At 39.2% G+C, this 23,933-nt stretch overlaps 1 protein-coding gene across 1 annotated transcript in view; it reads right to left on the reverse strand.

Moving 5' to 3' along the window:
- Positions 1–11,303: 11,303 nt before the first annotated feature.
- The window catches only part of lrrc75bb (leucine rich repeat containing 75Bb), a 33,806-nt gene continuing 21,176 nt past the window's right edge, over positions 11,304–23,933 (reverse strand). The window contains exon 4 of the mRNA XM_034709926.1: positions 11,304–13,547. Coding sequence (XP_034565817.1) covers positions 12,944–13,547 — 604 coding nt within the window. The 3' untranslated portion in view covers positions 11,304–12,943. The remainder of the gene's footprint in view (positions 13,548–23,933) is intronic.

Here is a 23,933-nt window from a genome sequence, read left to right on the forward strand (position 1 = left end):
GGGAAACCAGAGAAACTAAATACACACAGGGTAATCAACACAGGTGTGACAAAAGACACAGGTGAAACTGATTAGTGTAATCAAGCAGGAGGGAAACTCACAAGGACAGGAAGTAAAACCAAACCAGACACCCAGGGAGCAAGAACTACAAAATAAAACAGGAAACACTAAAGACTTGGAAGAATACACAGACATGAGGGTTTACAAACTCTATCAAGAGACAGTTAACTAAGGAACATTATTACAAATGCTCACACAAGGAGAACATTAACAACACACTCAAAAAATTGATAACTGGAAAACAACATCAAGAAAACAAACACTGGGCACAGACTTGGCCTACTGGTTAAGTTGTGCGCCCATGTAGCGGGCGGCCCGGGTTCAAATCCAGCCTGTGGCTCCTTTCCCGCATGTCATTCCCCCACTCTCTCCGTTTCCTACACTATCCACTGTCCTCTCCCTCTATCAATAAAGGTGTAAAAAGCCCAAAAAATATAAAAAAAAAAAAAAAAAAAAAAAAAAGAAAACAAACACCAAGACATGAGACAAAAGGCAATAAAACTGAATTACCATGAACTCATATCAAGAATAACAAAAAACATTCTAACAAAACTTAGAACAGACCATACATGACATGCAGTTTATATCATGACAGCACAGTCGAGACGAGTCAATAATGTGTTTATGTGTAGTGGAAATACTACTCTGCTGTGAGTCCAACCACTTTGCAGATTGTCTTAACCTTTATTTATCAGTTGAGAGTAAACATACAAAATCAAAATATAATCAATCACATGTTCCAGTATTCTATACAAATGTAATTTCAATTATTGTTTGTAGACTGTTGATTTTATTATGTCTGATTTGAGGTGCAGCACTCAGCAATCCCACTCCTTGTGGCCAAGTCTCCCACATGGCAGTGAATAACTCTAAAAACGTTTTTGTTATAAGAAGAAGACCGTCAGTATGATCATTTTAGACCGCTCTAATGTGACTAACTCAGAGTTATTGTCTGAACTTCTAGCTGTTGGTGGTTTGGTAGTGATGATGAAGCAAAGTTTGAGCTGGTTGCACCACCTTTGACACTTCAGGGATGTTGAATTAATTTATGTTTATTCTGTGAACCCACATACATGACATGGTGCTGACAGTACATATTTAAAGACTTTCATGGGAACAGTTTCTTTATTCTCAGACTGAATCAGATCAGAAACATCTGTAACATCTGGTAAACATGTTTGAACATCTCCTGTCATTTCCAGCTTTAAGGGGGCTGAAAGCTGAGAATCAACGTCATCTTCTCAGAATCAAGTTTGTGAGTAAACTTCACAGCAGCCAACGTTTAATAGGAGAAGGGTTTTTTTTAAAGAGGCATGTGTTGGTGCAAGATGTTCAGAGATCTTATCAACAGGGAGATTGTCAACAGCACAGCAGAACCAAACATGCAGGCAAGTAAGTGAAGTCAAATCCCCCAAACAAACAGACATCAGCTATCTGGATGAAGCCAAAATCAAAAGTTTATATTAACACTTGTACACAATGTAGAGTGTTAACCACTCATACTGTTGATGCCTCCTCTTAATCTCTCTCTTAACAGCTTCTTCTTCTTCATTTAGGTATACTGACACTTTCAGTTTCTTCCTATAAAACAGAGTGAAATCTCCTTTTACATGAACTCATTTAGTTTTTGGTTTCAAGTAACACACATTTTGTAGATAAAATAAATGTTATACAGTACATTCAGGCCCAGCTCTACAGAGGGTCGTTTTATAATTAATTATTTGGTTTTTTTTATAGATTCATTGATTTAAAATCCCCTCTTGACCTGACCCATTTTGAAAGAATGTCTGATGTGGTTTTAATTTAAAAGTTCTAATTTATTTTTTACAAAAGTCCTTAAAATTACATCTACTCGCCTATCAACAACCCAGAAACTGTGGATGTTCAAATTATTGTGCATTTTAAAAGTTTAAGCCAGGGACAGAAGGTCTCCTCTGGGGATGTTCTGAAGCTATTAACATCTTAGTCGTTTAGTCGGGAAAATTTCTCAGTATGCAGTGGACCAGTCTACCTCGCATACTGTTTCCCACAATGCACAGCACTCATTTCGCTTTTTTTTTCTTTTTCTTTTTAGCCGGGGTCACTCAGTTTTTAGGTGCTGTGAAACGTATTATATTCCATATAAACCTCTTCTTAACTTTTAAAATCATAAGTGGATGCTACAGAAGTAGTTTCACTATCAGCTTGGTCGTTGTTCACTTCCGCTTTCCGAAACTGGAAATTCAGCCTGGCCCTGGCCCAGCATACTGCAGAACAGATCCATCAGAACAGTCATACTACAGATTACCTTCAAACACAGTGTGTTGTATGCAGTACCTACTGCATACTACATTTCTGAATAGTATGTAGCAGGCTGTTTAGAACAGCCTAAGACAGCCCAAGAGGCTTTAAGGGTGAACAAAAAAGGCTTGGGGGAAGGTCCAGTAACAACCAACTACTGTAGAAAGTAGAAACTGCGATCAAACCTGCAGAAAAAGATTTTATTTCCTTTTATACAGAAATACACTTTGATCACACACACCGAGGGAACCTCACACTATCTCTGAAGGTGAGACAATGAGTCAGCAAAGGACACTGAAACTCAAAGGCTGTTTTCGAAACTGCCTGCTACTCATACCTATGAAAGTAGTAATCATTTTCACAGCACCTAAGTGCCACCCATCAAAAAAGAAGAAAAAAGAAGAAGCATAACGTTAGGGCTGTGCATTCTGGGAAACAGTATGCAAGGGAGACTGGTCCGATGCATACTGAGAAATTTTACCGAATCAGTAAGACATCCAGGTAGTTTTGGCATACTGTAGATTGTCCTCTTGTTCATGTACTACATACTGCATACTGAATTTAGGCCAAATGAGTACGTTCTGCTAGTATAGTAGGTGGTTTCAAAAACAAACACAGGTATATATAAGCTATTACACCTGCTCTCAATCAGGACCAATCAGCCACACACACACTTGACTCTGCTCTGAGATGACCCCCCAAACTCAAAAAGTAGCCAGAGTGAGTGAGACCAGCATTTCAGGTCTAATAAAAATATTACTAATTTGTGAACAAATAAGTAATTCTGATGCAGACTAGCAAGGATGCTGTCGTTTAATCATTTCACCAGCTAAAAGTACAAAAATACTATTTAACGTATTTAAAAAAAAAAGTAGTTTTAATGTGACAGAGACATTTCAATACTTAGTCTTATAGTTCTATACCCTGGGTACATCATCTTAAAGAGAAGATACTCTTCTCTTGCAGTTCATAAGACGTGGAAATATTAATAACATCCCATTCTATTTCTCAAAGACCCCCCCCCCCCCCCCCCCCCCCCAAAACATTTTGGTTTCAATGATACAAAACAGCGATTCTGAGAAGCTGGAAGTAGACTACCCCTGGTGTTGTTGCTTAAACAAGTACAATATTGATTCAGAACATACTTGAACATGTAGATACTTATGATTCTCATACTCATACAGTGCTTTTGGAGTACACGATCCAAATGATGGAATGAAAAGACCTACAAAAGTAAGTTCATCAAAGCAGCCCTGTAGTATAAGGTGGTAAAAGGTGGTGTAATACATGTAATTTGATTAAGTACATACTTGAACAAGTACATACTTTAAGTATATACTTAAAGTACATACTTGATTAAGTATATACTAATTACCTACTTGATTTTGTACATACTTGTTTAGGTACATACAGATTGAAAGGTAGCAGGCCCATACTAGTACATACTTAATCCTTCAATGAAACACCTGATAGTTAAACTTTGTATGGAATTTTTGGTTTAGTTAAAGTGTTTCCGCTCCAAACAAACCATATGTCCCTCTACTCTAAATATACAACATTTCTAGACCCATTAGCTATAACAGACTCTGGAATGTTCCTCTTCTTCTCAAGCTCTCTCCCACTGATATCTGTGTTTTGTTCTCACAGCTGCTTACCATGTTCAGCCTTTTGCACAACTGAGAAACGTAATCTGATTCACCCCATCACCCTGTTTCTACTCATGAAAAGTCCCACCAAGTCATGGAGTTTACGGTCAATAATTCACTATCTTACTGGAAACTGCTTTTTGTTTTTTCAAATCTGCAACAAAGTGTAATAATTAGGAATGCAAAACTTCGACACATAACCCTCATGGTTGTTCTTTTTGGATTCCTCGCACCTCAGTTTTTTTGTTTTTTTTTATGGTCCATCAACTCTACAAAGTAACATTGGATGAAAACCAGACAACAAGTTGAAACGCTGCTGGGAGCACAAGACTGGGAGAGTATCCAAACAGCACATTTGTCTACAGGATTGTGCAACATGAGCAATAACAACCCCACATTGAGACCTTATGATCACCTCACTGCAACCCTGCTGTCTGCCTCCCTACATACACACACACAGGCCAGATGTTACATGTTGTTGAACACATCAGTGAAATACAGATGAAATGTAAAAACCTTGGAAACAAATCATTCTCAACCTTCACAAACACTTTATCCTCATTTATGGCATTACTGCAACAATCTTTGTTCTTGCTATGCTAACATTTATAAACTGTGGCCCGTGTGTCTCATAATTCAAGCTAACACTGATATCAAGTTTCCCCACAGCTCTCCTGTTAAAGCCACAAATCCTTAAAGAGCACAGCAGAAGGTCAGATTCAATTCAAGTTTGCAGAAAACTTGAGCTGCTTCTTGTCCCCACAAGCCCTGAACAAAGCAGCCATCCAGAAATAACTCTGCACTACCGTCAATCACCACTAGATGAAGCCTGTGTGCTTTCACAAACAGATCCATCTACTGCTCCCTGAATGTCCAAAGAGCTAATTACTACGGATTAGACCAAATAAGGGCAAGAGAAAACCGGACACAGTAAGTACTCAGATGGTTTTACTTTCACACAAAAAAATGTGTACTCAAGAGGCCCTTTTTCTCAAGCTTCTCAAGACAGAGTGCTTTCACCAGCACACTCCAACTATTGTGTTGATAACACTTCTCTATGTTAACATGGCTAACACTTACATGCAGGACTTTTATCTATATTTGCACATTTACTCTAATATATGAATAAAAATGGATAAGTCTTAGGGGCCAATTTTCAAGAAAGCTCTATTACTCAATGTAAATTCAGTTGATGACACTTCCATTTGCTCTCTAATGACAGATTTGATGCAAGCCTTGTTCTTGTACTTGTAAATTGAGTGTTTTCCCTCTTCAGTAGTATCATCATCATCGCTGTAATAAAAACAATGAATGAGTCCTTGGGGCTGTTTTTCATGAATGGCTGTTTTTGATGTCTGTACTTTATGTTCATTTAAAATACCTCTCTGTATTGGCTGAAGACAAATTGCATATGACTTACTTGTGCTGGTGTATTGTTACATTCACTTTTATACATTATGAAACGTTATGAATCCCATTAGCCATTTTAAAGAGTAAGTACTTCATGTTCACCTGATATGATTTATGTGCAGGAGGTGTTCTCGTACTTGTGTTGGAGAATTTAAACTGTTGAGTGTTGGTATATGAACTGTGCTAAACACTATGAAAATGTACTAGTCCAAGGGGCCACATTTCCAGATTGAATTGAATACTTTAAAGCAGGTGTTCTCAAACTTTTCAGCGTGCGACCCCCAAAGTAAAGGTGCCAGAGAATCATGACCCCCACTGCCCCTCGAGGTGGTTGAATGTTGCTCACAGGCAAGCACTAATAGGCCAATTCAAAAAACAGGCATCAAAGCAACACAAAAAAATACAACGGCCTAAAAAGCACAATATTATTTTATAGTAACTTATAAACGGTGAGAAGCACAACACAAGTTATCTGGCTGTTTTGCTGCAGCAGTGACAGGACTGTTTGTTATGCAAAAGCACAGATGAGTCTGTGTGTTGGCTTCAAGATATTCCACTTGGGTGCTCTGCAGAAAATTAGCCATTGTGCAAATTTCACTGTGTCCTTTGCTGCTGTGAATTAACCTGCTAAATGTATTGTTCATTTGTCGTATTCACCTCAAGAGTCATCTGGCAACAAAGAAAGGCAGAGCACTAATAAGAAATGTTGTATTGGCATGTTTTAATTTCAAATTTGACTACTATTTGTGTCTATATTTTTACAATTATGGGTAAAATATGCAATTTTACAGGATTTTACAAAAAAATATTTTGGAAGGCATCTTATGACCCCACATCAGTTTCCCACGATCCCCCAGGGGTTCATAACCTCCACTTTGGGAACATCTGCCTTAAAGCTGCAGTAAGGATTTTTTACCTGGTTGTGAAACAGACTCTGACTTGCTTTGACGTAAAAACAAAACAAAGAAAGAGACCATTAGCTGAAAGACTGACAATGTTTTAATTGTTATTGTTAATGCCTGTACCTGCTGTGAGGGTGTAGGTGTCAAATGAGACAGTTTATATTGCGGTTAACATATTTCCTTTTTTAATATTTCAACAGCAAAGATTCACAGTGAGTGATACAGTTGTCTGTTAAATGAAGCAGGAGGAGATTTTTTAACATGTACAGGACCATATCAGAAAAGAGATGAAGTCTCACATTGTCTACAGCTGCGCTAAAATCATCACATACAAGAAGTTCCTCACAGAAGCTTTAAGTTGGTAATACTTCTCTGAGGTGACCTAAATGGGATTTGGCTTTTTGATATTGTAAAATCTACTGTAATAATATTTGGGACATAGGTGGGTCAAAGGAGCCGTTGAAAAAAAAAAAAGTAGTTTGTTTGATACCCCGCTTTTAATAGCAACATAAGTGGGATTTGGATGTAGAACTTGTGCTTGTACTTGTAATGGACTACAATAACTTTGCGGTATTGGTATATCTACCATGATTAATGATATGACATATGGATCTCAATGGCCATTTTCAAGAATGAGTACTTTTACCTTTATGACTTTAAGTAAACAAGTTGATAGTACTTCTGGACACCTTAGTTGATTCAGAAAATGACTTGTTCTTGTAATAAAAATATGAAAGGCTGTTTACAAAATGCAAGGTAAAAACAGAGGAAGTTAATGCAAAAGAAATTATAAAAGACGAGTTGGATAGGGAACAGAGATCCAATCCAGCATCAGAGTAACATAAAATGGTAAATTACCAACGAGGGCATTATAAATGAACAAAAAACAATCTTTAGAGAGGACCAACCAACTTTATCCTACAATTCACAATGGTGAGTTTCGTAGCCATCACCAGTGATGAATCTGAGGACTGAATGGTAGACTGCATATGAAGGTTTCAGCGTAGAAACAGCAGCATGTCTATAAACTACACCACCTTAATCAAGAATCAATAAGAAAACGGCTTCAATAACTCGTATCCTGAAGATCATTGGAAAGTTGTTTCTGTGTCTGTACAAGAAGCCAATTTTCTGTTGCAGTTTGCACACAAGACAGACAAGTAATAAATATTGTAAAAACATATGAATTCAAGGGGAAATTTTTCAAGAATAAGTGTTTTTACTTTTTTAACTATGTGTGAATTTATTCAATTATACTGATGTATGATTTTGTTGAAACCTGTAAGTGGATCAACTTATGATGGAGTATTTTCCTTTTTGGTAGTGGTACATTTATCGTAAATACCATAAAAATGTATGCGTTACAGGATCCAATTTTCAGGATAGAGTATTAACCTTTGGTTTTCTAAACATTTTATTTTGATTTTATTTCAGTAGGTTTTCTTAAGAGGTTTTGGATGCAGAGCTTGTACGAGTAAGGAGTATTTAAACTTTTTGAATTGGTACTTTTACTATAAGCAAATAAGCTCTACGAATAAGTGGTGCATTTCGTATAAGACACCAGCCAAAACAACTGAGCTACAGCCAAGTAGAGATACCGTGAGACAGTTTCCAAACCACAGGATGTAAGAAGCACAAGAGCTGCTTTCTACATCAGTGCATCACACTGTGTACTAACCTGTGACCTGTTACTGCACACATCCATTGACCTGGCCTGAGTGTTAGTTTGGTAAACAAGGAGTGTAATCTTTAGTGGAAATCCGTGTCAGCACTTAGAAATAATGAAGCCTGGGAGTCTGTCGGGAGGTGGCCCAGTCGGCCGCCCCCCCCCCCCCGCCCACCGCAGGGTCGGGGGGGGCGGCTGTTGTTGGGTTACCACTACATCACCATCCATACCGGGACAATAAGAATTGTAGGAACCCAACAAAATCGGGGGAAAAAAATTATAAAATAAATAATAACACAACAACAACAACAAACAAACAAACAAACAACCCCCCCCGCCCCCCCAAAAAATTAAAATAAAAATAAAAATAAAAAATAAAAATAATAATAAATGTGTGTGTGTGTGTGTGTGTGTGTGTGTCTCTCTGTGTGTGTGTGTATATATATGTATATATATGTATATATATGTGTATGTATGTGTGTGTGTATATATATGTATATATATAGAATAAACAGACAAAAAAAAAAAAAAAAAGCGAGCTTAGGGAATTGGAGGGACTTCCGGGTGAGGGGAAAGGGCGGAGATGATGATGGTTAAGGTCAATGTGTAAATGGTACAAAGAATTCTGATAAGTTCTACAGATATTATTACCTTTAGTATTATCATGGCTATGTATATTTACTATTTGGTTATAATATCTTTTATTTTTTATTTTTTTTAGTGGTGGTGGTTGTGGAGTTGTAGCCCTTTGTTATGGTTGAACGGGCTTCTTGCTTGCCCACTGAACTAGTTCACCCCCCCTCTATTTATTTTATTTAATTTAATTTATTTATTTTTATTTTTATTGTGTTATCTATTATTGTAATGATTTGGTTTGGGATGTCCCGTGCGTTATTATCAGACAGTTTGCCCAGATGACATATAGCAGTAGAGGATCAAACCGTCACTATACTCAGCCTAATGACTTCTTCTTTATGTGGGTGAACTACATCTGCTACAGAAGAAGATAATCTGGTGCTTTTGTGAATAAAGCTGTAACTCCTAACTTGTCTGCTTGGTCAGCAGCCCCAAACTTCAATAAATGCCAATTCACTTTAGCGCAAAAACTAGTGTCAGTTATTGCACATGCAGCAATATGTCCCAGCAAAGGCGGAGGCTGCAGATTCTGGACCTCATTTCTGGGACCACATCTCGTGTTTTGTTGTGACAGTTACGGTAAAGGTTAGGGATACGGATAGACACTTCAAATTGTTTCATTATTACATTAAACATGAAATGGTTGTGTTACACAATAAAACCCTAGCAGAAACTCAAAATGCGGTTCTCGGCAACCACTAGGTGGTGCTATGGTAAATAAGAAGGGTCTTTGAATTGAGGTCCCAGAAATATGATCATGAATCTGCAGACATTTGCAGGGCTCCTCAAACAAGGCAGTCAGAACAGGTATGCCACGTTGGTAAGACCTCCAATCAAAACCTGCAATCTGAGGTAATATGAATGAGCAACACCTGGTCAGATTTTTGACAAGTTTTGACAATTTTACAACTTAATATATATTTTGTTTGACGATCTGTGGTGATCCATCATCTCCAGGCCGACCTTTAGGGTTTTCAAACTGTCACCTGACTTCAATGCAAATCATAACTGAGTTTGGCCACTAATCCTATTGAGGTATTTATAGATTTGTATGCAAGAAGTTTCAAAACACCGCAGAACTCTTAAGCTAGGTTTGAAAATGTCAACTCAATGTGTGTGTGTGTGTGTAGGTTTTTTCACTGCAGGCCTAATTTTATTTCAGTGTATGCCTTGTTACTCCTCACTGCTGCGGATAAGACATTATTTATGTCTGATAAACTGCACTGACAGAAAGAACCTTGACTGCTAGAGGTCTGCGGGGTGTTGCAGCAACGGCTACAAACCACAACAGGATCCTCTGTTATCTGACACTCCTCAGTTTCTTTGAGAGAGACGAAGAAGGATGGAAGATGGATAGCCTCGGGCTCTCCCCCTGTGAACACGACAATGCCTTGCTTGCAGTGCAACTACAAGTCAGCAGGATGTTGATATTATTCTGTTCCTGACAGGTCCACACAGAGAACCCATCTCATCCACACACAGTATTAAATGCTGACATGGAAACCAGCTGCTGTAAAAACCCCAGAGTCATCAGACTTTCTTTAATGTATCTCTGAGGTATGACAGTAATTAAGTGTTAGGGCTTTAAATATACTGTCCAAAGTATGGATATAAAAGATACAGGTATAAAGGAGGATGGCATTTTGTGATTTTAAAATGATAAAATACTGCATCCTGACCTTTTATTCAAAATGGTACAGTTACATGAAAAAATGAACCCCTTATATTACATTTAAAACCTTGCTAGTATGGAATCTCCTATAGGTTGAATGGGAAGATTTCTTTGACTGAAAATATTAAGCAAACAGGCAAATCAGTCATATAGCAGCTAAGAGACAGATCTTCAGAGGCTGGTGAGACCAAAGACAGAGCTAAAAGTGACTCACCATTTATCAGGTGGTTGGTTCTTTATGTCATGCTACCTATTCTGCCTCAAGAGCATACATTGTCAATTTCTGTCTCCACTTTTCATATTGACTTTAACTACTTAAATTAAAGGACTAGTCTGTATTTTTTAAGTTGGGTTATATAAGGTACATGTCAATGTATCACCCACAGGGGATACCGGTCAGCTCAACATCTTTGTTGGAAATCAGGCAAAGAACTGGCATGAAAGCTAGGCTATTAACTGCTGCAGGTAGGGCTTATTTTATAGCATTATTAGCTTATCTAAAGAAAGTCTAATCAAAACATACATGGAGGTGCAAGTGTATGCTCTATTTACATACAAAAGTGAAAAAAAAAATATATATAACCAAACCAAAGGCCCCAAAAGCTGATTTGAAAATAAGTCCCACCTCTGACATTGTGTTTAGCCAATCCTGGGGAGGGTGTCTTGAGTGGTACCTTGGATGGCAAATCGGATTTCAATGGTGGTGGGTTGGGGGTCCGCCACCTGGTCATGCCCCTGGCAAGTTTCACTGTTGGCAGAAGCTTAATCAGAACATGAAAAGGTGAACTACTTGAATAAATTGATCAAAATTAAAGCAGATTGGGTTTCTACTTCATACCTCCTTATACGTGATTATAATAGTTTGATATAATTGCAGTAAAATTAAGTGATAAGTATTTGGTAATGTCAATCTCTCACAGATGTGTTATTTCACTTTTCCTCACAGAATAGCAAAATGCACAAAAGTGTTTTAAATATGGAAAAAACATTAACTCCTTCATCCAACGATAAAAACATCAAAAGAGAAGATTTTATTCAAATCATGTTTATTTCTGAAGCAACGGCAGGCAAACAACACTTCTACTTTAAAAGTGGGCCATGGTTTAATGAGGCAAAGTCAAGCTTAAGTAAATCTACAAACAGTTTGAATATGACAGTGATTGGAATGAAAGTTGATGGTTGATCTATCAAACCAAACAGTTAGGATAAAACATTTATTTCAGCAAGACGTTTTATGTCAGCAGCGACCCATAAAAACAAAGCTTGAGCAGTCAGGGAGGGAGCCTCCTTAAAGTGCAAATGAGTAAACATTCATTTCTACGATCAAAGGTAGTAATTTTCTCTGCATGTCCACAACGCACCCATGCACACTGACACACACTGACACACACTAATTATGCTCTCGTACACACACATAGAAACACACACAGGCACAAACCAAGCATCCTGTTCATTAACATCCCTGTGGACACAAACAGACAGACTTTCCTGAATAATAACTGGAAATAGGACAGGTCACATTAACATCTGTAGGCAGGATAAAGTGTTGTGTTCACATGCTGCAGTTTTTATCAAATGCCTCCCAAAAAATCTCATAATAATTGCAATAATAATATACATGTAAACATGCTCTCTGATGGTGGGGGTCTAGTGTTTAGCTACGGTAAACAGTCAGGTCCATTAAAAAAAAATGTTACAAAAAATAAGAACTTCACATCAGAAAAGAGTCAGAGACTGTTGCATTGTTTCATGCCACGACAAAGGTTAAAACTGTTGCACCACATGACGTAAATGCAGACATTTTTCAGTTCAATTCCTCAGTTTCTTGTTGCTGATGTTTCAGATTCATAAATAGAATCACTCATAAACCCAGACTGGACAAAATTATCTGGGCTAGTCCTATTTGCTGAGAAAAAATAGATTCTCTGCTCACCATCTGGGCCTGAAGGAGCCTAACGAGGCCTGATAGCAGAGGTAATCAGTTCATTGCCAGCTCACACCATCACTGTGTGTGTGTGTGTGTGTGTGTGTGTGTGTGTGTGTGTGTGTGTGTGTGTATGTGTGTAGTATTGTATCACACTGTGGCTTTCCTACATACAGCTTAAGCATTAATAAATCCATACTCACTGAAGCAAACAGGATGTTTAAATTAAATGGATTCAGTCCGCTTCATTATGTACCATAACTCTCCATTATTTCAGAATAAGAGTCAACAAATACTGTTGGAAAAAAACAGAAGCCTTTTATGTAACTCATAATAAACTCAAGTTGACATTGAAATAAGAATGAATAATTTTTTTAGTGATGTATTTCGCTACTATTTCGGACTCCTACTTCTCATAAAAATGTGGCAGCAGGGTTGAAGTTGTAGAGGTGCCCTTGTCAAGGCACTTTAACCCCGGGATCCTCCAGTGGACAGTGGAAAATAACTTTGACTTTTAACCTGTTACAGCACAAAATGCTCAAAACTCGAAGCTTAAGTTCAGCCGCCCCTGGAAAATGAAAGTTAAATCACTGTGAATAATTTCTTAGTGCCTGACTTGCATTGCAGAGCTTCCACGAAGACACACAACACTTCTTTTAAAGTTATTTCCAGAAACATGTGGGTCACTGTAAGCCTCTCTCACAGTGACACCTGCCAACACAGGAGGCTTGACTCAGTACTAAGGGATCACCTCCCACAGAAGTGCAGTGACACACTTTTTGATATGTTTTCTTCTCCATAGCCCCAGGCTTGAAGCTCCAGCCTGTCCTCCTCCTCCTCTCTATCATCCTCCTCTCCATCGCCCTCCTCACACAGGCTGGGCTCCTCCACAGAGGTCTCCATGTTTTGTGCGTAGCCAGTGATAGCCTGAGCCTCTCTGTATTCGTAAATGGTGGGAAGGCTGCTGCGTAAACCGAAACGGCGCCGCAGGGCAACAAGCAGTGGCTGCGGCACGGTGAAGATATCCAGATTGTTGCCCAGGTCCACCCAGGCCAGTTTAGGGAACTTCTTGGGATCCTTTACAGCGTCTGTCAGGTCTTTCAGGATGGCTACAGTCAGACGGTTTCCGTTGATGGCTAGTATGGACAGTTTGGGCAGGGAGCCGAGGGAGGGCAACAGCAGCCGTAAGCTCTCGTCCTGCAGCTCGGTGAAGCTCAGGTCCACAGCTGACACTGCGTCACTGCTACTCTGCAGGTAGAATGCCACGCGGTGAATGTCTCGGCCCGACAGTGGGATGCCTGACAGGTTCACCACGTCACCGGACAGTTTCTTCTTCAGGGTGGTCTTCAGACTGAAAAAGATGAAAACACAACAAACACACTTTGTCAGTGAGTCAGATCCTGGCGAAAAAAAGGCAGTTGTCGCTGAGTTAGTTTAAACAGTGTGTAAAGACAAACAATCTTTACTTAATGATGCCATGGTTATTGATTTTAAAGGCCCTGTTATGGGATTCCAATCTGTCCCGCTAATACAGGGGAACTGCAAAGCATGCAAAAAGAAAAACAACACCCACAAGTAGAGTGTGTAGCAATCAATAATGTAAAGGAAGAAATTTGCATTTAGATGTGTCTCAGTAAGAGTCTCTCAAATAACAAATTCTTTCTCCTGGGCTGAATGTCAGCCACTGAAAAGCACCAGCTGTTTCAGTTCGGGTTGTCACTTCTTTCCTGTAAAGCCGTCTGTAAGGCAGCATCTCCAGACACCAGAGCACAAAACAACCATCAAAGGCAGTAAAGAAATGAATCAATGATTGGAAAAAAGACAGAACAAGGAAAACAGATAATTTCCCTTCTGTTTGGGTCAGTTGGTAAATGATAGATAGGTCATGTTGTCTGAAACTGGAGCTGAGGCGTCAATGTGTCAGTTTGACAGCTTCATTCAGGACAGAGATTCATCTTTTTATTTCGATTTTTTAAAATCAGGTCACATGTGTTTGAAGTTTTGAGAGTGATACAGGAATAAACCACTTGAACTGAGCATAAAACGTTCAAGGCCTGCATCCATCACAAGTAACCATTAAAGATTCAAAGAAAGAAGCTAAAAGATAGATATTGCTTTCACATCTTTATGTCAGTAGACTTCTCCGGAGTCAAGTACTACACTAAAACACTGTTGCTCTCAATTTTTCTCTGGTGCTAAAACAAATGCAGCAGAACCAGACATGTTGTCCATTTTCTCCATGCAGACATAACCTATGATGCAAATTGACCACAGACGGATTTGTGGGAGATGTTGGTGCTATGTGCTAGTAGCTGCAAATGGATCCTTACAACTTTTTACTAGTGAAGCTTTAAGTGGACACACATGCATACATTTGCTCAACTCAGTTCTCTAGTGATAATGACTTAATTTCAGTTACTTCCTCGAGATCTAAGTTATCATAAGTAGGGCTGGGCGATAAATCAATAATTTTTCGGTATATAAATATAAAAAATGCTCAATAAAAATTGGATATAGGGGGCGCTACTGTGCCTTAAACGCTAGTTGCCACAGAACATAAAACAGGAGAAGAAGGCGGCATTCAACAGCCAATCATGTTGCAGGGGGTGAGGTAGGCGGGCTTAAAGATGACAGCTGAAACCAGCGACAGCGACACTGAAAACCTACCAGCTCAAAACAGAGTCATTAGTTTCACACTGTGTCGACTCAGCATTAGCAAGTAACTTAATACACTTGATTGAGTAACTTTCAGGATGGGGTAAAGGAAGAGCATGGTACAAGCTAACAAACCATCTGGTTTCTTCAACTTTCACTCAGGAGCAAAATTCTGCCTTTAAATTCAAATGAAATAATGATTTGATATTTATCGATATTGACTGATTTGAAAAATGTTATCGTGATAACGGCTTTCTTAATATCACTCAGCTCTAATCATAAGGTTATCTTATCAGGTAAATTCTATTTTGTGGTTTGTTTTATACTTTTGCTACTCTGGGGATCCATCTTTACCAAACAAGGTCAACAAACAATTTTCATGCAGCCTTTTTCAGGTTGACTTTCTCTCAGTTTTCCATCAGATACAGAGGACATCACTTTTGAACAGTTTACTCAGTCATATATCAACTAGTATAAACTCATTCAAGAAACAAATAGCACACTTTCTGTTAGGTCAGTTAATCAATGCAACATGATAATGAGTCCAATCCTGAGAGTAATCCATATTTACATACACAACATCTCCCTACTTTCCTAACTTTTTTTTCTTCTCTTTTCTTCTTACCATTTCTTTTAATATCCATCCTTCTTATCAACATTGTTTTTTGTTTAGTAGTATCTAGATTTTCTGTTCTACATTGATGCTTTGTCTTTATATTCAATGTTTTTATTAGGAATGCCAGTAGACAAAGCCGTGAGTGATTTTTTTGGCTCCTCTCAACTCAACTCAACTCAACTCAACTTTATTTATAAAGCACTTTAAGAACAACAGCAGTTGGACACAAAGTGCTGTACATAAACATAATGGATAAAAACAAACATAAAATCATAAAATCAATAAGAACAATAAGATAAAATAAAGTTGAAAAATAAAAAATAAAAATAAAAAGGCACTAAAACAAGAGCAGGGTCTCATGCTGAGTCGAAAGCCAGGGAATAAAATGGGTTTTAAGACGAGTTTTAAAAGTGGACAGTGAGGGGGCTTGTCTGACGGCTAAAGGAAGATCGTTCCACAGTTTGGGAGCAGCGACAGAAAAAGCCCTATCCCCCCTGAGCTTCCGCTTGGACCTCGGTACCTCCAGGAGCAGCTGATCAGCTGACCTGAGGCACCGAGCAGGGGCGTAGAGATGGATCAGCTCAGAGAGTAGGGCGGGGCGAGACCATTTAAAGATTTAAAAACAAATAAAATAATCTTAAAATGGACTCTAAAATGCACAGGCAACCAGTGGAGGGAGGCTAAAATGGGCGTTATGTGCTCCCTTTTACGTGCTCCAATTAAAAGGCGAGCGGCTGCATTCTGGACCAACTGGAGACGTGCGAGGGAGGACTGACTGATTCCTAAATAAAGTGCATTGCAGTAATCCAGCCGGGATGTGACAAAGGCATGGATTACTGTTTCAAAGTGCTGTCGTGCAAGGAAAGGCTTCACCTTTGCCAGCTGCCTAATGTGAAAAAAATGGACTTTACTATAGAGCTGATCTGCTGATCCATCTTAAAATCACTGTCAAGCTTAAAACCCAAGTTTGAGACTTTCGACTTAAAATAGACGGCCAAAGGGCCCAGATCAACCGGAGGGAGTTCACAAGGGCCACGTGTTCTCTCACTTAGTTGTTCGCTATATTGTTGAATTAACCTGTTATATCTTGGCTCTTGTTATTGAGCAGTTATTTTTCCTTTTTTCTTTTATTTGTGCAATACAATGAATACAAAATAAATCAAATAAAAATATAATCCTCTGATCAAACTAAAATGAACTCATTATGGAAGAAAAAATGAAGTCTATGGATGCATGTTCATTTAGGACTTCCACAGCATCCTACAGTTTGGACACCTCCATTATTCAGGTTTCATACCCTAGGCCAAATTGTACGCCTCGAGTGACATCCCTTGAGGTAACCGGAGAGCCTCCTCCAAAGCTACAAAAAGCTTTCTCCAATTAACATTTGCAATACTTAAACCAAAGATGTACAAACTGACTAATGTGATTAGGTGGTGCTGGAGTTCCACAACTGGCTGACTTAGCATAGCATAGATATATGCAAGGGTGGAAGCAGCTAGGTTAAAAAACACAACACTTATGAGGCCATTAGTGTAATTCATCAGTGTGTTCATCTAGTTTTATATGTATTGTAAACATGAGAGTTGTACCTACACCTACAGTTTATGTTCCAAAATGTCAATCTTTTTCTTTCTTCTTCTCCGAGAGATTAGAAATGAAAATCTGAGATGTCTTGTGTAACAGGCAGGAGGATAAAAGCCGAGCTGATTGATGGACAAACTCATGATAATGGGACAAAAATGGGCGAAAGACAAGAGTAATAAAGGCAAGTGATGGTCTCTTTCAGTCCAAATGACTTCAGACAACAGGTGTGAGGTGAACCCATTCTGAAGAAAAACACTGCGATTACTATCACAGCTGTCAGGTTGGATCATTGCATCCCTCACTGCCTGGGATAGTACAGAGCAATCTGAAACAAAATGTTCTCTCCACACCAGTATTGTTAAATATGCATTGGAGGGCTCTAAGTAAGCTCCCTGCATGAGATGGCGGCACTGGAGGATAAGAAAGAGCCTGCTGCAGTGCATTAGAAATCTTTTGTTTGTACCAGCATTCAGACTTGGAAGAAGTCAGCGGGAGGAATCTGCCAAACAAATGACAATGAGGTGGAAGCGTGGGAGACTTTGTTTAAAAAAATACGACAAACAGTGGAAGAATGTTCTGGTTAAGTGGCCTTAAGTTTATCCTCTCTTTGTCTTAGTCCTGTTTGCCTTTGCTCGTCCCTCTGCTTCCTCAGGCACACTAAGGATTATCATGCATCTCTCTCTGCTCTCTGCTCTGTCTCAGGGCTTATAAATCGGCAGGCTACACGCTTTACATCTGTCACCCTTTCTGCCTGGTTAGGGGAAAGAAAAAGATCTGTAGCACTCCAGGGCTGTGATTCGCAGGATTATCGATTCTAGGAACAGGCTATAATTCATCTCTCCCTCCTTCACTTTCTTCTGTCTTGCTCACTGCCTCTCATGTTCCTGCTCTTGTTATTTCTTGGCCTCTTTCTTGTTCATATTTAATCTGCAGAAAGACCTGCATCAAATTTTCCTAATCACTGGATCACTTTACTTCTTCAGGCCCCTTAACAGTATTCAAACTTAAGGCTGCAGAAAAAAAAGGAGTCCTAGTTGGCTGCAGTGGAAAGTGCTGTTGCCACATAGTTTGCGTGATTTCCCCTGCAGGTATGAGGTCCCCTCACACACTCCAACAATCCAAAGACATGCTCTTTAAATGAATTGGTCACTCCAAGTTGTCCTTTTGGTGACTGGGACCTCTTCAGGGCGTACCTCACCTCTCACACATTGCCAGCTGGGAAAGGTTCCAGCTCCCTGATATCCGAAAGAGATATACAGTACAAATAATGAATAGCATTGGGACCAAGAGGTTCAGTCCTTGAGAAGTCAGATAATGTAGAAAATGAGATTACGGGTAAACAATACCAAATTGGTTTGTCTTGTTTTACTATCAACAGCAGAGCTAGTACCACCAGCCTTTGGTCCCCTTTGCTAGTTAACGTCCACCCCTGTGCTAACTACATATTGCTCCAGCAGAGAGGTTATATGTTTGACCTGACACAGCCTAGATACAACATTATCTTTATATTCTGGATCAAAATATTGATGCTACGACATAATATCTGTCAGCTGTGCTAGTTTACATCTAGGTAGTAGAGTGTTATAGCATGATGGCAGTGTAGACATTAATAAAGGCTGTAGCTCTGGTATAGCTTAGGCCTACAGTGATAGAAACCTTTACATTTTTTAAACTGATTAGTAATTCTGATACTGACTAGCGAAGGTGATAATGTTTAATCATTTCATTGACTAAACCCACACATCCCTCAGAAACAGAAAATCCTCATACAGTAAACAGCTGAAATCAGTGAATTTGAAGTCTGATGATGAACAAATTCCTTGAAAGATTAATTATAAATCAGAATGGACTCATTTTGAACACGATTTTGAAAACAGGGCCCATTTTGTCAAAACACTACACACAATTCACACAACCATACACACAAGTGGCAGAACACCTCAGATCCTTTGAAAAATGAAACACTCAGTAAAACTATACACTAATTTATCAAAACTGTATTTTGTTACCATATGAAACAAACACATTTCATATGATTGAATTCTGTTTGAACCAGTTACACACTGCTGTTGCTAACCTTAAACACTGTTAGCAATTCTACTTCTCAGTGATAAGAGTACTGTAAGTGAAGTACACAGAGAAAGTGCAAATACACAATAAATTCACCAAACACTAAACAAGACCAATGCTGCTCTCTAAATACCCAAATCAGTCAACATGTCTACATCGAGAATCACAACAAAACAGGTCCCAGTTTTCATGCTGCTACAGTAGTGTGCATAACACTGTAAGCTCAGCAAATATCAGACAAACATGAAACACTGTATCCAGTTGCAGGTGAACTCACCTGCTGCATTTTTATAATGCTTAAACCTGATTGGTGTGTCTACAATTAAGCAATCGTGTGTTTGCACACCTGATGACTGTGTTTAACCAATTGCTCATAGGTGTGGTCATTTAACAGTCAGGCTTTGGAATTGCAAGGAAGAGACATCATGACATACTTCTGTGTCTAATGTATACAAGTGTGTTAGTGTTTTGCAAATCACTTTGTGTATGGTTTTGCAAAAAGTGTGAGGCTGACCATTGGCTTATAGTGGTGTAGATCTGGGATGATGTTTTGCTCCTTGAGTGTAAGGTTTGATAATTTGATTTTAGTTTTTATTCAGTCGTAAAAACTGTAATAAACTAATAGGTACCTGGGTAGGCTAATTATTGTAACGATTCAAACCTCACTGACTGCCTGTAGCTTCTACAGTGACGGTGATGTCGGCAGTTTCTTGGCACACTGCCTGTGATTCAGAGGTTTACTGTACCTCCGAGCAGCTCTGCACTACACTGTAAAGGAATGATAATGAGCATAGACTTTTGCTGTCTTGGAATTATTTATAGGAGGATTTCCTACTCTGCTGGGGCCCTCTCCTCTCACCTGTGCTGGGTTGTTTTTTGAGGTAAAGCTGTTCTATATATTGTAGCTGTGTGGGTTTTGCAGGATAAGGGTGGGCTATAATGGGCTTTTAATGAGACAGAGTATATGAAACATCATACTTCCTTCCCAAATCCTCTGCCTCCTGGCTCTGTGGGCGCAGTTCCACCCACGGGCTGCTCAGCTGGCCGCAGGCCTGGGGGCACAGCTAGCAGTTCTAAAGCCCACAGTGTACACTATAGTCCATCAAATGATTGACAACATAAACAACAAAACGTCTCATCTCGGTCCCTCCAATTGTAGGCAGTAGTGCACATCCTCTTGGACCAGCTCACACACAAACAACTTCAAAGGATAGTCTACCCGCATACACATGAAGAGAAACAAGAGCGTCCCCCTGCAATGGGACTCATTTGAAAGCAAACAACTGAGGGAAATCCATTTATTGACATCCTCGGGAGCAACTGATACAACAGTGCAGGAATCTAATAAGAGCTGACTCTCATGTGTCAAACCATTGGCTGCTAAATGTGGGTTCAGGCAGACTGTCTAATTGCTTTCCATAGCCTGTCTTCCCTCTGGGATGTTGTTAACTTTTATACACCGAACAAGGGTCCTCTCTGTTCTACAGTTATGTAAACCCCAGAGGTGGGAACTAAAACATGTGGGGTTTGTGATGTGTAAATGGAGTGCAGGCGAAGAGACCCAGCTTACAGAAAAGGTCACAACAAAACAAGTGAATGTGTCTTTTAATCATCGGCTGCAGAAACTGTGTTTTGAAAAGTACACAGCGCTGTAGAATCTGTGATTGAAGCTGTAAACCGCAGCCTGAAATGGATAGAGGTCAGACTGGAAAACAAACCTACAGTGGCCCAATTTATCCTGCAGGCCGCCTGTGTCGATACAAAGATTTATTCAGAGAGCTTCAGCTGATCAGCCTCTGCTTTAATAATGCATAAAACTAGTCTGCTACAGCCGGCCTTTTTCCACCGCCGAATGAAAACTATTTCTAAGCATACATGAACTCTTTACATCATCCTTGCAACTCATGTGGACTGACCTGCACAGATCTTGTATGACTCATGATGAACAAGAGATCATGTCGGGGGTAATGGATAGGGAGCTTTCATCTTCTATAGCAATCAACTCACTATACATCATCCTGTTTTTTAGACAGCCACTTAATAAATCAATAATTTTACACCAAATATTGATTTGGAAATAATTGTATTGATCTAAAATGATCACATCTCTTCCATTGTAAACAGTATGTTATGGTTCCAGCTGCGTCCATACTAAAGTAACTGTAAAGTCTGTAGCCTTCTTGATTTGAACTATCTAAGCTGTTATCACTCACACAAAATGGAACATCTCCTCTGATGTGTGGTAAAAACAAGGCCAGCAGGAACACAAATATCAGCACTGCATCTGTCTCTGTCAGTTTGTGGCATTTTCTATTACATTTACCAATCCTGATACATCGCCGTATCCTTCTCCTGTTCTGCTGAGCGTTTACTTCATGCACAATCTTTAATTTTGAAGAGATCTCCATCTGGCCTACAGTTTTCTGTCTTTTGTGTCAACCTCTTCTGCCTTTCCTCTGCTGTTTATGCCTCTTTCCTTTTTTTCCATCAGTACACAAACCAAACCATCGTCAAATCAAATGTTTTTATTTTGTTAGGCTGATATCATAACTGCAAGTCTACCGCAGTCTGTTATAGTTGCATCCATAGCAACTGTGTACTGCCAAGAAATAATAGACCATTGCTGTGGAGTACTGACCTATCAGAAACAAGTACTAAACACAATCACCTATTTAAAAAAAACAACAAACTTTAAAACTTAAATATTCTCCTCCCAAGCAGATCCTTTTCAACTTTACAACTATGTCCTCTTTAAATTCTGTACATAACATCTTCCTCTTGGTGGAGTAATATGTGATAATGATATTTCTTTAATTGATATGCTAATAGTAAACACTTCTATGTGTCTATAAAATCAGGAACTATCACCAGTGGGATTTATTTAAATATCTTTCTGACAGAACCTCAAATGGAGAGATTTCAGAGCAACCCTGTTTGTCTTAGAAGCTGAGCTTTGGGAGTCCTTTGTGGTTTTTCATCTTCTGCAGATATCATGTTACTGGCGTTATTTATTCATTACCTGACATTATTTCAGCTTTTCGTGGAATAATTCCAACTCTCTTTTCACCTCCCCAAGAAGCACCCCCTCTCCCTAACTTGAACAGAAGCTGCTGCCAGACTTTTACTAGAAACAGAAGAGATCCCCACTACTCAGTTTTAGTCTATTTGAATCGACCCCAGTGATTATAAATTGATTTTTAGGGCTTAACTCATTATTTAGAATGAAGTTCAGAGATAGCCTCCATTATAACTGCACCTAACCTAAATGCAGCAAATTCTCCATCAGTTTCTCAATCTTCACATAAAAAAAATCATGCTTGGATCTGCCTGAAACCCAAGAGAAACCCAAGTAATTTTCTTAAAATCTAAACTTTGCCCTTAAAAGTTTTTTACTATTTTATTAGTCATTCGATTAAAATTCTGTTTTTCGTTTTTTTTGTGGATGTCTCTTTCTAACTTTTTCAACTTTGTTTTGAAAGTTGGTGTTCAAATAATTGAAAAACAGTAATCACTTCTTCCATTTCAATAACTCTATTATATTCATCCCCAGACAGGATTACAGCCTCTCTCTTTACGGTCAAGGACGGTCCATTGATTTCTGTAATCACTATTTTCTGAAACATGTCTGGCACCACTCTGAGTCAGGTAAGTCACCACAGAGTACAGAAGTCTCCCTAATGTTACACAAGTTAAGTGCTCATCATCAGGTTTAGTCTGCAGCTTCTCTACTTCACCACTCAGCTTATCAGCTTCCACTTCAATGCACTGGAACACTCCCACTACACTTAACCCGGAAAGAGGAAGAGGGCTGGAGAGGTGAGCGTTTTAAAAAAGGGGTGAAAGGGTCAATCCACCATGTAGATCCTTCTAGACTAAAATGCAGCTCTTCAATCATCTGCGACCAGGGTGAAAGTTAAAAGCAAATGGCAGGAGAAACTTGTAATCTGTCCTCCCACATATTCGAACATGTTCCCCTTCATTTACCTCATGAATCAGTAATAAATCAAGGGTTAGGGTTTTTCTTTCCCTCATGTTCATTTACGTGACATTAACAATAGACTAGTGGTGAGTGTTATGAGATTTGGTTAAGTAAATATATTAACTGTTCGACCTCTCTCTTTTTCCCTTTGCCAGAATATTCCTGCTCCTTTTCAAACTTGATGTATGATTGGACTGAAAACAGGGGAGCATGGTAAACTTGTCTCAAATCAAAGGTAAAAAAGTCAATGCTCCTGAAATTAATTCCGGTCGTTCTGCGCATGCTCGTTTCCTTGTCCTGTTGCGATGACGCCAATATTCTGCGCTGGCGGGCACATATTCCAGGATGGTCACCCGAAGCAAGCGTTGGACTCGAGCGATACTATTTATTAATAGGAGCCTTAGAAGAAATGGATACATGAAAAGAGTTGATGGACGGAAGCATAAAAATGTGGACCTTTTAAAGCTGTAGCGTCCAAGTTAACGAGGGAGGTTTCCTTGACAGAGACGCCACCCAGGTAAAAAACAAGTGGAAGTTGTTGAAGCAGGAGTACAACAAAGCAAAGGCACACAACAACAAAAGCGTCTCGGGCCCAAAATTGTACTTATTGTGTGGTCTTCCATGTTGTAACCGAACATAAAAGAAGCAGGAACTGGAGTCTGTCTTCTTCTTGTAGACGTAAATACGTCACACCCATCCCTTGTCCAATCAGAACCCTTCCCAACCCCCAGACCGTAAGCGGAATTGAATAAAGACGATTGAACATCCATGTAGAGCTCAATTCTTAATTACTATTTCCATGTAAACGCAAAGGAGAATACTTCAATTCC

Source organism: Notolabrus celidotus, chromosome 19 (assembly GCF_009762535.1).
Source record: "Notolabrus celidotus isolate fNotCel1 chromosome 19, fNotCel1.pri, whole genome shotgun sequence".
Lineage (NCBI taxonomy): Eukaryota > Metazoa > Chordata > Actinopteri > Labriformes > Labridae > Notolabrus > Notolabrus celidotus.